Source organism: Caloenas nicobarica, chromosome 2, assembly GCF_036013445.1.
Source record: "Caloenas nicobarica isolate bCalNic1 chromosome 2, bCalNic1.hap1, whole genome shotgun sequence".
NCBI lineage: Eukaryota > Metazoa > Chordata > Aves > Columbiformes > Columbidae > Caloenas > Caloenas nicobarica.
In genome coordinates, this window is record NC_088246.1 from 30,132,159 (window position 1) to 30,144,397 (window position 12,239).

At 43.2% G+C, this 12,239-nt stretch overlaps 1 protein-coding gene across 2 annotated transcripts; it reads left to right on the top strand.

Moving 5' to 3' along the window:
• Positions 1–399: 399 nt before the first annotated feature.
• Positions 400–2,715, top strand: ARL4A (ADP ribosylation factor like GTPase 4A). Of its 2 annotated transcripts, none has more exons than XM_065629041.1 (2): positions 400–652; positions 1,174–2,715. In XM_065629041.1, the coding sequence occupies exon 2, from the start codon at positions 1,258–1,260 to the stop codon at positions 1,858–1,860; it is 603 nt and encodes a 200-aa protein (XP_065485113.1). In that variant the 5' UTR covers positions 400–652; positions 1,174–1,257; the 3' UTR covers positions 1,861–2,715. The 2 variants fall into 2 exon arrangements, with proteins under 2 accessions (XP_065485113.1, XP_065485112.1); XM_065629040.1 differs by lacking the exon at positions 400–652 and adding an exon at positions 795–906.
• The last annotated feature ends 9,524 nt before the right edge of the window (positions 2,716–12,239 follow it).

Genomic DNA, 12,239 nt, shown 5'->3' on the forward strand with positions numbered 1-12,239 from the left:
GAGCGCAGGCCGCGGCGCGTCACGTGGGCAGGGCGGGCGCTGGGGGAAGGCAGCGCGCGAGCCGCCGCGCTGAAGCCCGTTGCTAGGCGACGGGAGGGCGCGCGGCGCCTACGGGAGCGGCTGGTAGTAGGGGAGAAAAGAGACAACGGCCGGGAGAGCGGAGCGGCCTCCGCCCCGCACCGCGACGCGTTCCCGTTGTCTCCGGTTCCCCGCGGGCTGCGCGCTCCTGGCAGGGGCGCAGGTGCGCCGTGAGCCGCTGCTGAGCCGTCTGCCAGGCCGCTAGGGGGCGTGGCTGGAGTGACAGCAGCCACGTCCAGTGAGAGCACGCGGCTCCGGCGGCGGGGCGGGGCGCTGAGGCCTGCGGGGCGCTGCCGCCCGCCGCAGGGGGCGAGAGGCTACTGGCGCCGCCCGCCCGTTGGCGCACGGGCTCGCGGGCAGCGGGCGCGGCAGCTTTCCCGTGAAGGGGCCGCGTGAGGCAGTGGCTCCGCCCCGTGGCGGGTGGAGCCGCTCAGGTAGGGCGTGGGCGCGGAGCAGTGATCCCCGCCATTGCGGAGCCCGCAACCCCTTCCACAGCCGCACTCGGCCCCGGCGTTCCGTTGAAGACGGTAAAAATCTGATTCCCCGATGAGTGGCCGGTGCCGCCGGCCAATAGGTGAGGCGGAGCGCGCCCTCCTCCCCGCCCCCGCCGCGCGGCGGGGCCAATGGGGGTCGCGGGGCGGGGCGCGCGGGGCTAGGCGCGGGTTGGGAGGCGCCCGCCCGCCAGATGCGGAGGAGCCGCGGCGGCGGTAGCAGCGGTGGCAGCGGCGGCAGCGGCGGTGGCGCGGTCGGCCGACGCGGCGCGCGGGCATGGGGTCGCGGGCTGTTCTCGCCTCCCCGCGCTGAGGGACGTGCCGGCGGGGACAAGCGGTAGGCGAGGGGCGGTGGCCGGCCGCGGTGGCGGTGTGGCGGGGGGCGCAGGTACACGGCGAGCTGCAGTGTCGGTAGCGGCCGCCGCGTCGCGGGGCGGCAGAGCCCGCCGGGCCGGGCGGGAGACGTGTGGCGTTCCGCGTCGCGCTGCCCGCGGCCGCCTCCACAGTTGGGGCGGCGGCGCTGGCCGGCGCGTTGCGGCCGCGGAAGCCCGGGCGAGGCGGAGGGCGGTCAGCCGTGGGTTAACGCCGCTTGTGTCGTTGGCAGGATCCGAGCGTAGCGATTCGGCGAGCGTAGCCGTGGGAGCCGGCCCCTGCTCGTGGCAACCTGCTGTCACCTTCCCCTCTGGCAATGGGGAATGGACTCTCGGACCAGACGCCGATCCTCTCCAGCCTGCCTTCCTTCCAAAGTTTCCACATTGTCATCTTGGGACTGGACTCCGCAGGGAAAACGACCGTGCTGTACAGACTGCAGTTCAATGAGTTTGTCAACACCGTCCCCACTAAAGGATTTAATACGGAGAAGATCAAAGTGACGCTGGGCAACTCTAAAACGGTCACTTTCCACTTCTGGGATGTTGGCGGCCAGGAGAAGCTGAGGCCACTGTGGAAGTCGTACACGAGGTGCACCGATGGCATTGTGTTTGTGGTGGACTCTGTCGATGTTGAGAGAATGGAGGAGGCCAAAACAGAACTTCATAAGATTACTAGGATATCTGAAAATCAAGGAGTGCCTGTCCTTATCATTGCTAACAAGCAGGACTTGAGGAACTCTCTCTCCCTTTCTGAAATTGAGAAGATGTTAGCAATGAGTGAGCTGAGTTCTTCCACTCCCTGGCATTTGCAACCTACCTGTGCAATCATTGGAGATGGACTCAAAGAGGGACTGGAGAAACTACATGATATGATAATTAAGCGAAGGAAAATGTTGAGGCAGCAGAAAAAGAAGAGATGAGTTCTATTTTGACCTTTCTATTTTACAGTAGTTACATGGTCAAAATTTGACATAAGACAGCTTCCAAACCCAGGCCTGCTTGTTTGGATGCTGTTAAGCTTAGTTACATTAAACAATCAGTTGCACAACCTTGCCTTGTGGAAGGCTGTGTAGTTATGGAACTTTTTTTTTTTCTTTTACTAGTCTCTTCTGAGTTTAGCTCTGCATTATTTCAGAAGCCCTAATAGATGATGTAATACTATCAGGAAATGGATGGGTGGGTATATGTGATGGGGTGTCTAAATAGCCAAATAAAACAAGGGTTTTCTGATTAGTGTTGTATTCATATGTTTGAGGGTGCCCTCTGCAAGCAATTTGCATTGAAGATGTTCCATGTTTTTAAACTTCTAATGCTCGTAAGTGGAGTGTTTAGGTGAACATTTTACAGCTTTAAAAACGTCTGAAGCTAGTAGCCCATTATTTCGAGAGGCTGTTATTTTATTTTGTTTGGGGATTTCGATGAAAGCTTGGCTACATGTGTAGTTTTGTTTTTAATTTGGCACTTTTTGAAATCGAAACATTTTCAGTTCAAATACTTGAAATTTCAAGTGCTGTGGATTTTTCAACCGATAAAAGAAAGTCTATTTGACAAGTAAAAAAATGTAAACAACACGCTGGAGCATGGAATAATGGTTTCCCAACATATAGCATGTTTTTGGTATGTAAGGTTTTTATTTTTTAGAAGTAACTGTTCATCGTTATACAGTGCTAATCAGGTTTAAACTATTACTCAAAATTAGTAATTTATTTTTGAACGATGAGTATTATGTCCTCCTGTTGTCAAATTAAATGCAGTAAAGGAGCTATAAAGAACAATTCTGGCTGTTGTGGTTCTAACCGGTGCAGCATTCTTTGCTCTGTTGGTGACTTTTCTGGCAATAAACTAAATTATAATGAAGTAAAGATTGAGTTAAAATTAGCAGAGCACATCTTGTATCTCCCCCGTTTTATTAAAGTGGTATTGCTATGTCACTTTCAACGTATGCTTTTTTTGTTGTGACTCTTAAAGTATTTTGTGGTTCGGAATGTAATAATGCTTTATACACTCAAACATTTGACACTACCTGGGGAGGGGGAGGGGGTGGGGAGTGGGGGAAGAAGATTTTCAAGATGGGCCTGTGTTCTGCTTTAATTATGCTTTAAGCTGTTCTTGTTTACAGAGTGTGCAAACAGTGTTAACTGGGCAGGATAGTGCTTGATGGAAAAGGGAGGGTAGTTTTTCTTACTGGTACAGAACTTCAAGTGACTCTTTAGATACTTGGCTAGCAATTAAAAGGGCTAAAACAGAGCCTGGATTTTTAAGACTAACTTTAGTGGTGCTGTAAAAATTCATCAGAATGTTAGGTTCTCTTTAGACTTTTTTTGGAAATACTAGATAAAAAACATACAAAAAAAAGTAGTAAAAAAAAAAAAGGCAAAAACAATTTCCTCCTCTTATTCAACCAGCAAAGTAATACATTTTTCTTACCTGCTGGTGTGTATCAGGAGGATGACAGCTACAAACCTGAATGTCAATCAATGTACTTAGATATGTTTAAAAAAAAAAAAATCAAACTTTTTAATCAGCAGCTGTTTGTCCAGGAGGTAACCAAAAATGCACTTTAGTGTTTTCAATAACTGAAAGTAACAGCTGTTTTTTTTTATCACATCTTGGTCCTTTTTGAATAAACTGAAGTAGCTTCCAGTGGAGCTTTTGTATGTTGGTTATATATGTACCTGCACTGGTGACATTGTAAGTCACTTACTCAAGTAATGTCTATATTTATAGAAATGTGGATGACTTCTTAAACCTCAATAAACAATTCAAAACAATCCTGCAGAGAGAAGGTGTCTGACTTCTTGTGCTGCAGTGGTACGTTCTCATCAACCTCTGTGCACGTATTGACTCTAATACCAGTAGAACTCTTTCTGTTGAAAATCAATGTCTTATGGATGTGATAAGGCTCATAAATGTTACGGTGTTATTGTATGCATCTCATTAAAAACTTTAAATTGGTGGCATGTCTCTATATTCACAGAAGAGCTATTAACTGCCGTGACTTTTCTGAAGTGATGGTTCTTGCATAATTTGAAAAATCTTACGTAGCTGAACCTATTTTGTGTTACATGCAATGTTTAATAGGCAATGTTGAGCATTTAGCACACGTACTCACAAGTGATACTTATATCTTCAGAATCTGATATCTGAAGCTGTCTGAGTGATTCACGTGTATTTAAGCCTTTGGTGAATTTCCGTCTTGGATTTTATGGCAGTGAGTAGAATGCGGCAAGAGATATGGAAGCTTCTGATTGGTTTCAGGACCCGAACATAAGATGTACCTCATTTAGAAGCCTGAAAATCAAAACTACGCATTTTAAGCAAGTATATCCAAACCTGGCTCTCAAAAACCTGGTATTTTCATTTCTGTTTATGTAACCAATGGCACACCAAAATGCAGCTTACTAGCAGTCAGTCTTGAGAAAGTCATCACTAAAGTCTTAGTCCTGTCAGCCTGGGATCACTCTCTTCTAGACAACGAATTGACAGTTCTGGCCTAAATACCAGTACATGTAAGAAAATCTTCAAGCAAGTGTAATTTTGTTACAGTGCTGGAGCTACACAATTTAGATTTTAAAATAATTTTTGCTGAAATGGGCTACAAATGGCACTTGGTTCTTCAAGGCAGTAGGTATATTCGATATTTTAAAGTGCTGCTACTTTAAGGAGCTATGGAATTGCATTTAAATCAGTGCAGTGCTGTTAAAAAGGAATGAACCACAAGGTCTTGTAACCTTACTACTGTTGTCTGAGCTTAAAAAAGTTGGTGTGGCATTGCCTGAGCTGTTTACGCGCATGCAATTGTTTAAAGTTAACCAGCCTTCAGCATGTGGTCTCTGTTCTCTAGCTGTGTATTAGCTTATGACCATTCCAGATAGAAAAAGTACTGTAGGATGGTGAGACTCCTTCAAGTTCCTGACATTGCTCTTAAGTTGTGTTGCACCAAATGCATGCTTACATTTGGGAAAAAAAAAAAAAAAAAATGGTTTTCAGCCAGGTGATAGGTGAAACCTTTCTGTCTTCAACTTTTCGTGATTTATTAAGCCATGATTGATCCATTGTGTGGAAAGCAGTACCCACAGCCAGTCCCGGGTTCCCAGCCTGATGCAGAGAGGTACTTGTGTCCCACCTTACACAGCGCTTTGGTCCTGAGGGAGTTCATTACCTGGAACACAGTGGTCACTGAGCAGGCAGGAGCTGGGAGCGGTCTCGTCGGGTGGCCCTTCTGGACCCCAGCAGGTCTGCGTGACTGTGACCGCAGGTCTGCCTTCTTGGAGAGTGGGGGGGTTGTCTGTATCTTGGATCGTTTGTTTACAAAAAGCAGAGTGTTAGTGTCTGGCTGAAACTTTTTGTTGAGAGTGTCATTCTGGGCATCAGGGGGAGGATTTAGATACTGCATTGATACTAGAAAGAAGGACTCGGTAGGGCAGAGTGTGGGAAAAGCAGGCAACCTGCATATCTTATACGTAAGGCACAGACCCTAACATACAGTATTGATTCAGCTGTGCAGATTGCACTGCATGAAGGCTGGCAAATGTGTGCTCATAATGTTATCTTCCTTTATCTTCTTTTGAGAGAGAAATCTAGGTATGAATTGGTGCTTTTTGGATCAGTGTTTTTGCTTTACTGGGGGGTGACTCATCTTTTGAGAGGGTCACAGCTTACAGCCCCTCTCCGACAGCTGATACCCTCAAGTCCCTGAGCCAAAACAACTCTTGCTGCTGCTGGAAGGGCTGTGCAGGGAGCTGCGAATGGGCATCCTCTCCTGTTTGCTTAGTCTGGAGGGAGGGGGTGAGGAAAGCATTTTATTTATTTATTTACTTTTTAATCCTGACTGACATAGGTATGTGAAGGCCTGCCCCTCTCACACTGCTCCGCAGGCTGTGGTTATTTTTAGAAGCAGTACAAGACTGCAGAGCTCTGTGGATAAACTCTTGCGTGTGTGTTTAAACTGAAGAGAAATACACAGCCTGACTGCGCAGCAGGGTGACTCCTGGGCTTGTCACATAGGCTCCCACAGCCGTCCTACCTATCTGGGAAGAAAATAAAGGGTTGATACATAGCTGGTAGCTTGCCCTTCTTTAAAGCAATAATCAGTTTTCTTAAACCAGCTGTAAAGAAGCAAAAATGCAGTTTCAAAGACCTAGCTGAAAAAAATCCCAAGCAGCGAATGAAGGACTTGAGTTTCCTCCCTGTCAGTGTCCTGTTTTATTGGGACTGGCTGTGAGGGATCTGAGGCACCCATGCGGTGGCTGGGGTGATGCTGCCTGCTCGCTGCTGGGCCTGGCAAATGGCACAGCCAGGGAGTACTCACATAAGGATTTTATTCAATGGCAAACCCAAAATCTAAAGGGAAAAAGTAGGCAGGGAGGCCAGACAGTGCCTCCAGACTAAATACTTGCTTGCAAACAGCTCAGGAAGGTAAGAGATGATAATCCCTGAGCTGTGAAGATTATGGTTTCTTAGTTTCAGCTATATTTACACAGCTGCTCCACCAGAATTAAGAGCTAAAGATGACAGAACAGTTAGAAAGGAGAAGGTCGAGTACAGTTGTTGGCTGTGGGGTGTGTGGAGGGAGAGAGGATTTGGAACTGTTGAGTTTTCCTGGCTTTTCAAGACACATTGAGCCCTAAGGGAAATAGATATGCTTTTAGGCTGCTTAATAAGTTTAAAATCTTTATCGTTTTATGCACTGTAGTTTTCCTATTGCTGAAATGAAACAATACCTCATTTAAGAAAGCCACCTAATCACCGCATTAATCTCCCAGTCCACTGACAAAGGAGAAGGTTAGCAGGGGTGTTGAGCCTTGTTAAACATGCCGAGGGCTTCTGGCTGGCTCACAAGCTGCTGTATTTCAAGGTCTTTTCTAAAAATAGCAGAATTGTAGAATTTAGGTCAGGCGAGGTAAAGGCGTGAAGCCTGATACCTCAGACACCACATGGAGTCCAGAGGTACCACCAACCCTGTAACCGCTTATCTTCTGTTAACACTTTATGAATGATAAATAAGAATAATATGAATAATTTCCTTCAGAGCACGACATTATCATCCCTTTCCCATTTCAATGTCATTTGCCCTGAAAGCTTTAACAGGCTTTTGTTACAGGAACATCGAGTCGAGTGTGACAAGGATGAGTTTGTGAATGAACAGGGTCAGGAAAGGGCGTTCAGCTTTGCTGCAGTGACTTGGTTAGCTAAAACCAGTCTTTTTGTAAAGCAGGCTTAACATGGACAAATTACCTAAACAAGATGAATTTTCTAAAAATATCTTGTTTCTAACACTAGCTGAACTCCACTGGTCTTCTAAATTATTGTATGCTGTTGTAGGCATGGACAGCTGCTCTTTTTTTGACACCAGTTGTGTGATGATCTCTAAGGTGCCTTCAACCATTTGCAGACCATGAGTGCAAGGTCTGCACAGTTTTAAATGGTAATACTGATTTTACATATACATGATGTATTTTTTTAGCTGTCCATCTGAGGTGCTTCTGTGGCTCAACCTGGTTTCTCAAAGAAATATTTTGATTCTTTGTGATTAATAATGTCTCTGCAAACACAGTTTATTCCCATTTTGTTCCTGTTGTGATACAGTAAAATGGCAATCTACAGATTATTTGTATCACTCTTTCCAGCTATGGAGTTTCTATTTGAATCAGAGGTATACATTCCATTTTTCTTGATTATACTGTATTTCACATAGGAGCTGATTTGTGCTAGCCTCCCTGATTTTAATTAGCTTACAAAATTGACTTGTAGGTTTAAAGTCACTGTAATTCATCTGTAATCAGTCATGTTATGCTGGAGACAAATGGGATTCACAACTGAGCCCACACTGATGCTTTTTGACAGATCTCCTATTGCCACATCAATATGCATCCCTCACTTTGTCCTATAGTAGCACTGGTACCAGCAAACTGTATTTCTGCTGGTCTATCGTATAACTTGCTCTTACACAATATTTGCTTATGTCCTGCCATTGCTGTAATCATGATAAGGGACTGCTTGAAAAAATTCTATGCAAAGACTCAGCTGTGCACTGAAACTCTAAACAAATACATCAAACTATGTAATTTAGTTCTAAAGTATTGGATTTAAAGTTGAAAGCTGGAAGTTATAGACTAATCCAGCCCAGCAACTGAGCTCTGGTCATTTTATCCCAGAATTATCTTCATCTGTATGTAAAGCAGGAATCTTATAGTTGCTCTTACATTTAAATTCATGCTTAAATGTGCTGTGAGATATTAAGATATTACAGAAATACAGTGTAATGGAAAGAAATAGATTGTAACTGTAATTTGGATTTTTCGATTGCCTTGTAACATATTTGTGTTCAATAGTCAGGCATTAGGAAATTATGCCATTTCAAAAGAGAGTTTAAAAACACGAGTTCAACATTCTGTATTATCTCCAACATCATGAGCTTCAGCTTTACATAACAAAAAAATATTACCATAGTTGAAAGTAAGAATGTATTTTGTATTCTTCAGTGAATAAATATTCATAAACTGGATAATCTGTACCTGATTTTGTTTGTATTTGACCACAGCTATTAAGCAAAAGTAGTAAAATTGTTCAGTTTTATGCTTGAATTGAATTGGGATGAATATATGGTCTTCCAAATTAGGCATATGGAAGTTTTCAAGTAAAGGCGATTTTCAAAGATCTTTAGTTAAATAACACATTGTCTTAAAATAAGCTTTTATTTGGAATAGTCAGTAACAAAAATGGCTGGAAATTCCTTTGAAAAAATAGCTTTATTTTATATAGTACAGTGAGAGAAGTATCTTAGAGTGATTTCAGACCTCAGGATTCAGAGGGTCTCCCGTTCTCTCTGCCTTTCTTGGCTGCAATGAATCAGTCTGCACAGGATGTGGCTGCTAACAGATGATAATGCAAAGTGAAGGGCTTGGCCATGAAAAGCCCCAGGGTGGCTCAGCGTGGTGCTGAGTTCTCACGAAGAGCTGATTGCTTTCCAAAAATAAGAACAGGAACTAGGGCAGATAATCCATGTAAAATGCACTTTCCACCCTTACACATTCACAACAATTTATTATTCTCAGCATTATGGAGCTTTACATGTTGATTACATACATACATAATCCACCTAGGCACACGCACCTACCTACGCACACTTCTGTTGTATTCTTGCAAACCCTGTTTGCAAGAATTTCTCTGGGATCCTGTTCTGTGGGTGTAACTTGAGAATGTATAAAGAGGTTCCTATTTTCCCATAATTTTAACCCAAATTTGACTGCAAACATGACAGCTCTAGAAGTATGATTCTCTGAAATAATTTCCTCTGTTTTAAATGTTTTGTTTTGTTAGGATAAGGTAATCTGGGCTGTTCACACTGCATAGGAATCATGCTGTTGTGGCATTACCGCTGCTCATAGTTCAGGCTGTGTCAGCACTTCTTTTGTAAATATGTCTTTATTTCAAAAGCTTAATAACCTAATAAGCCTTGAAATTTCACACTTGTCTGAAACTTGGCACAGAGTATTAATTTCGCCTTTTACCACATTACATGAAAACATATATTAGAGGTGAGTGCAAGTAAAAGAAAAATAACCTTCTTATGTTTTTCTGCCTCTTCCATCTCAAAGTTAATTTTGTTTATTGAAATGACATGAACTCAGTTCCAAATGAAAATATTAGAAAATTTTGTTTAAGTTAAAAGTTGTAATCATTAGTTTTTGCAAATCAGACCTACACAAAATCACCTACCTAAATCACTTCTGGCTTTTTCCTTATGGATTCATTTAAGCCTCTGCACAGGGGATGTAGAATCTGGCTGTTTGAATCTGCAATATTTTATCCTCCCTTTGCATTCATTTTAGCTGCTTGTACGTCAAACCAACTTGCAGAGCACACTCACGGTGAGTGAAGTTCTTGTCAGTGTCAGCAGAGCTACTCCTGTGCAGTTGCAGTTGTAGGAATGGACGAAGCCAGAAGATAGAAACATGGACATGCTTTTCCTCAGTTTCTTTAATCTATAATTTCAAGTTCTCTCATTCACTCAGTACCTTTTCTTAGCAGTGGTGATGTGTAAGAATAAAACAAATGCAGGATTTTCTCTTGTCTTGTGGAAAAGCCAGCGCTTGTAAAATTTCCAGGCTGTTTTCTAAAACGTAAAAAAAAAAAAAAAAAAAAAAAATCGGAGAAGGCTCTAGTCTCAAAAGTGATTTTTGCTCACCCCATCTAGATAACCCTGAGATTATCCTGAAGGTTACTAAGGGCATAGCTTGCCTGGCCATAGTATCCTCTTGCATAGAGAAACCTTTTTTCTTAAAGGTAGAACTTACACAGAGATTCTGTATTAATGATGGCTTTAGTCTGACCTAAATACTTCTGGGTTTTTCCTTATGGATTCACTTAAGCCTCTGCACGGGGGATGTAGAATCTGGCTGTTTGAATCTGCAATGTTTTATCTTCCCTTCGCATTAATTTTAGCTGCACATACATGCCTGCACAAAGCAGCTCTTGCACTTCCTTACCAGGGAGTGTTGATCTGCTCAAAAGGCTACACATGCTCTTCACTCTTACTTTGACCAGACAATTTTATAGAGAGTATAAACCTTATGTAGTCCAAAAAACCCCAAAAAGTTGGTTCGTTCCTTCCTCCTCCACTTTCAGTGCAATGGCCACAATTATCTATTTTATGTTGGAAAATCCTTACTCACTTCAAGCGCTTTGGGTCAAGTTTAGAGTACCCTTCCACCCAACCTGATTTCTTTTTCTTATCTACCTCCCCTACAGAAAGTTTACCATGTCTATAATGCCCTCCCAGGAGCAGTACTGTGGGCTTTCAGTACAATACAGGCATAACAGCCAGGATTTATTTTACCTAATAATAGATCTCTAAAAACGAGGCATTCTTCTCTGATTTAGGCATCTCTAGATCTTTTTACACTTCACGGAAAGACGTGTGTTTGTCTAGGGCATGAATCATCTTAGTTCAGGAGTGTTATCTAAGGCAGGTCAGATAAATTGCCCTGTGGTGTGGCTTGTTTCTTTTAGCTCTGCAGAAAACATAAGCTGATTAACTCAAATATAGACACCTGCCTTTTGCACCAACTGTCTGCACTTATATCCTAAATGATAGCCCCGTGTCTATGCCAGCTACTCTGCTGGAAAATGCAGGTGTCTGGCATTGGAAATCTGTGTCAATCTACAGCAGCTGAGAGCCTCTTGCAGCGTTTTTGCTTAGCAAAGCCACCCCAGTGCTTCTGGGTGCTGGTCAATGACCACACTGTTCGTAGAAGGAAAATATGAAGACCAGTATATTAAATAGTATATATTAAGAAAAAAAGAAGTGTAAGCTTTTACTTAGAGTAAACAATACATTCCACAGTCCAGATATTCTCGCCGGAGATATCAGTAAACCAAATTACTTCCTCTTATAGTGTTTTATGGCTCAGTCAAACTACTTGTGTATGCAAAGGTAGTATTTTCATTGAATTCAGTGGGAGCAAGATAAGGCTGGAGAATTGTGCAGCAAAACTGTCATCTATAAAAGCTTTTACATAGTAAACTTTTATGTTCCTTTTTTGACAACGTAAGTAAATCCCCACTTACTTGTTGATACTGTAATTGCGTCTAGCAACACCTGTGCCCGCTTCTGCATGTGCTGGGAGTTGAAATCACTCTCATGTGACTACAGAAAGGCTACCAGCGAGCAGGCCGAAATTGTTAGAAGATAAAAGAGATTTGTTAAAAGAAAGTTTGTTAGCCAGTATTTAGGGGTGAACTGAGTGGAGAAACAAGATGTGACTAAGGAACTCTATTAGCAGTGGAAATGATGAACTGCTCTGGTATCTCCAGGTCTCCTGTCTAACAAGGTATGAATAACTGATAGTCTTTCTGATAAGAACACCTGAATTTAGAAGGGGGTATGGGAAGAGGTATATCTTGTCTGTGTGTTGTGAAAATTGTAATAATTTCATACTTTCTTAAAGCTACTACAATTAATGCTCTGAAATTGTGTGTAGTTTGTTTCGTTAGGAAACCAAACTGCAATGCTGGGAGGTGTAGTGAGGAAGGAAGAAACCTAGCAAGTAGAGGCTTTGGGGCATGGTGATATGAGCTTTGGTGTTTGGTGAATGTCTAAACTGAGTGTATCATGCACTTCTGTAGTCTTGGGGAAAAGTGTTGGACTTTGTTTTGTTGAGGTATTGTTTGAGCTTAAAAAGAAAGCTGATGTGCAGACTTACTGAGAGATCTGCATCCCTGAAATCACCATATCATCATATGAAAGCACAGCAAGGGTGTATCTCCTGAAGGCTTGTTATCTCTGATGTGAGAC

Bases quoted from the DNA above. Each gene is read 5' to 3' on its own strand.
- ARL4A (XM_065629041.1), top strand. From the start codon at position 1,258: ATGGGGAATGGACTCTCGGACCAGACGCCGATCCTCTCCAGCCTGCCT.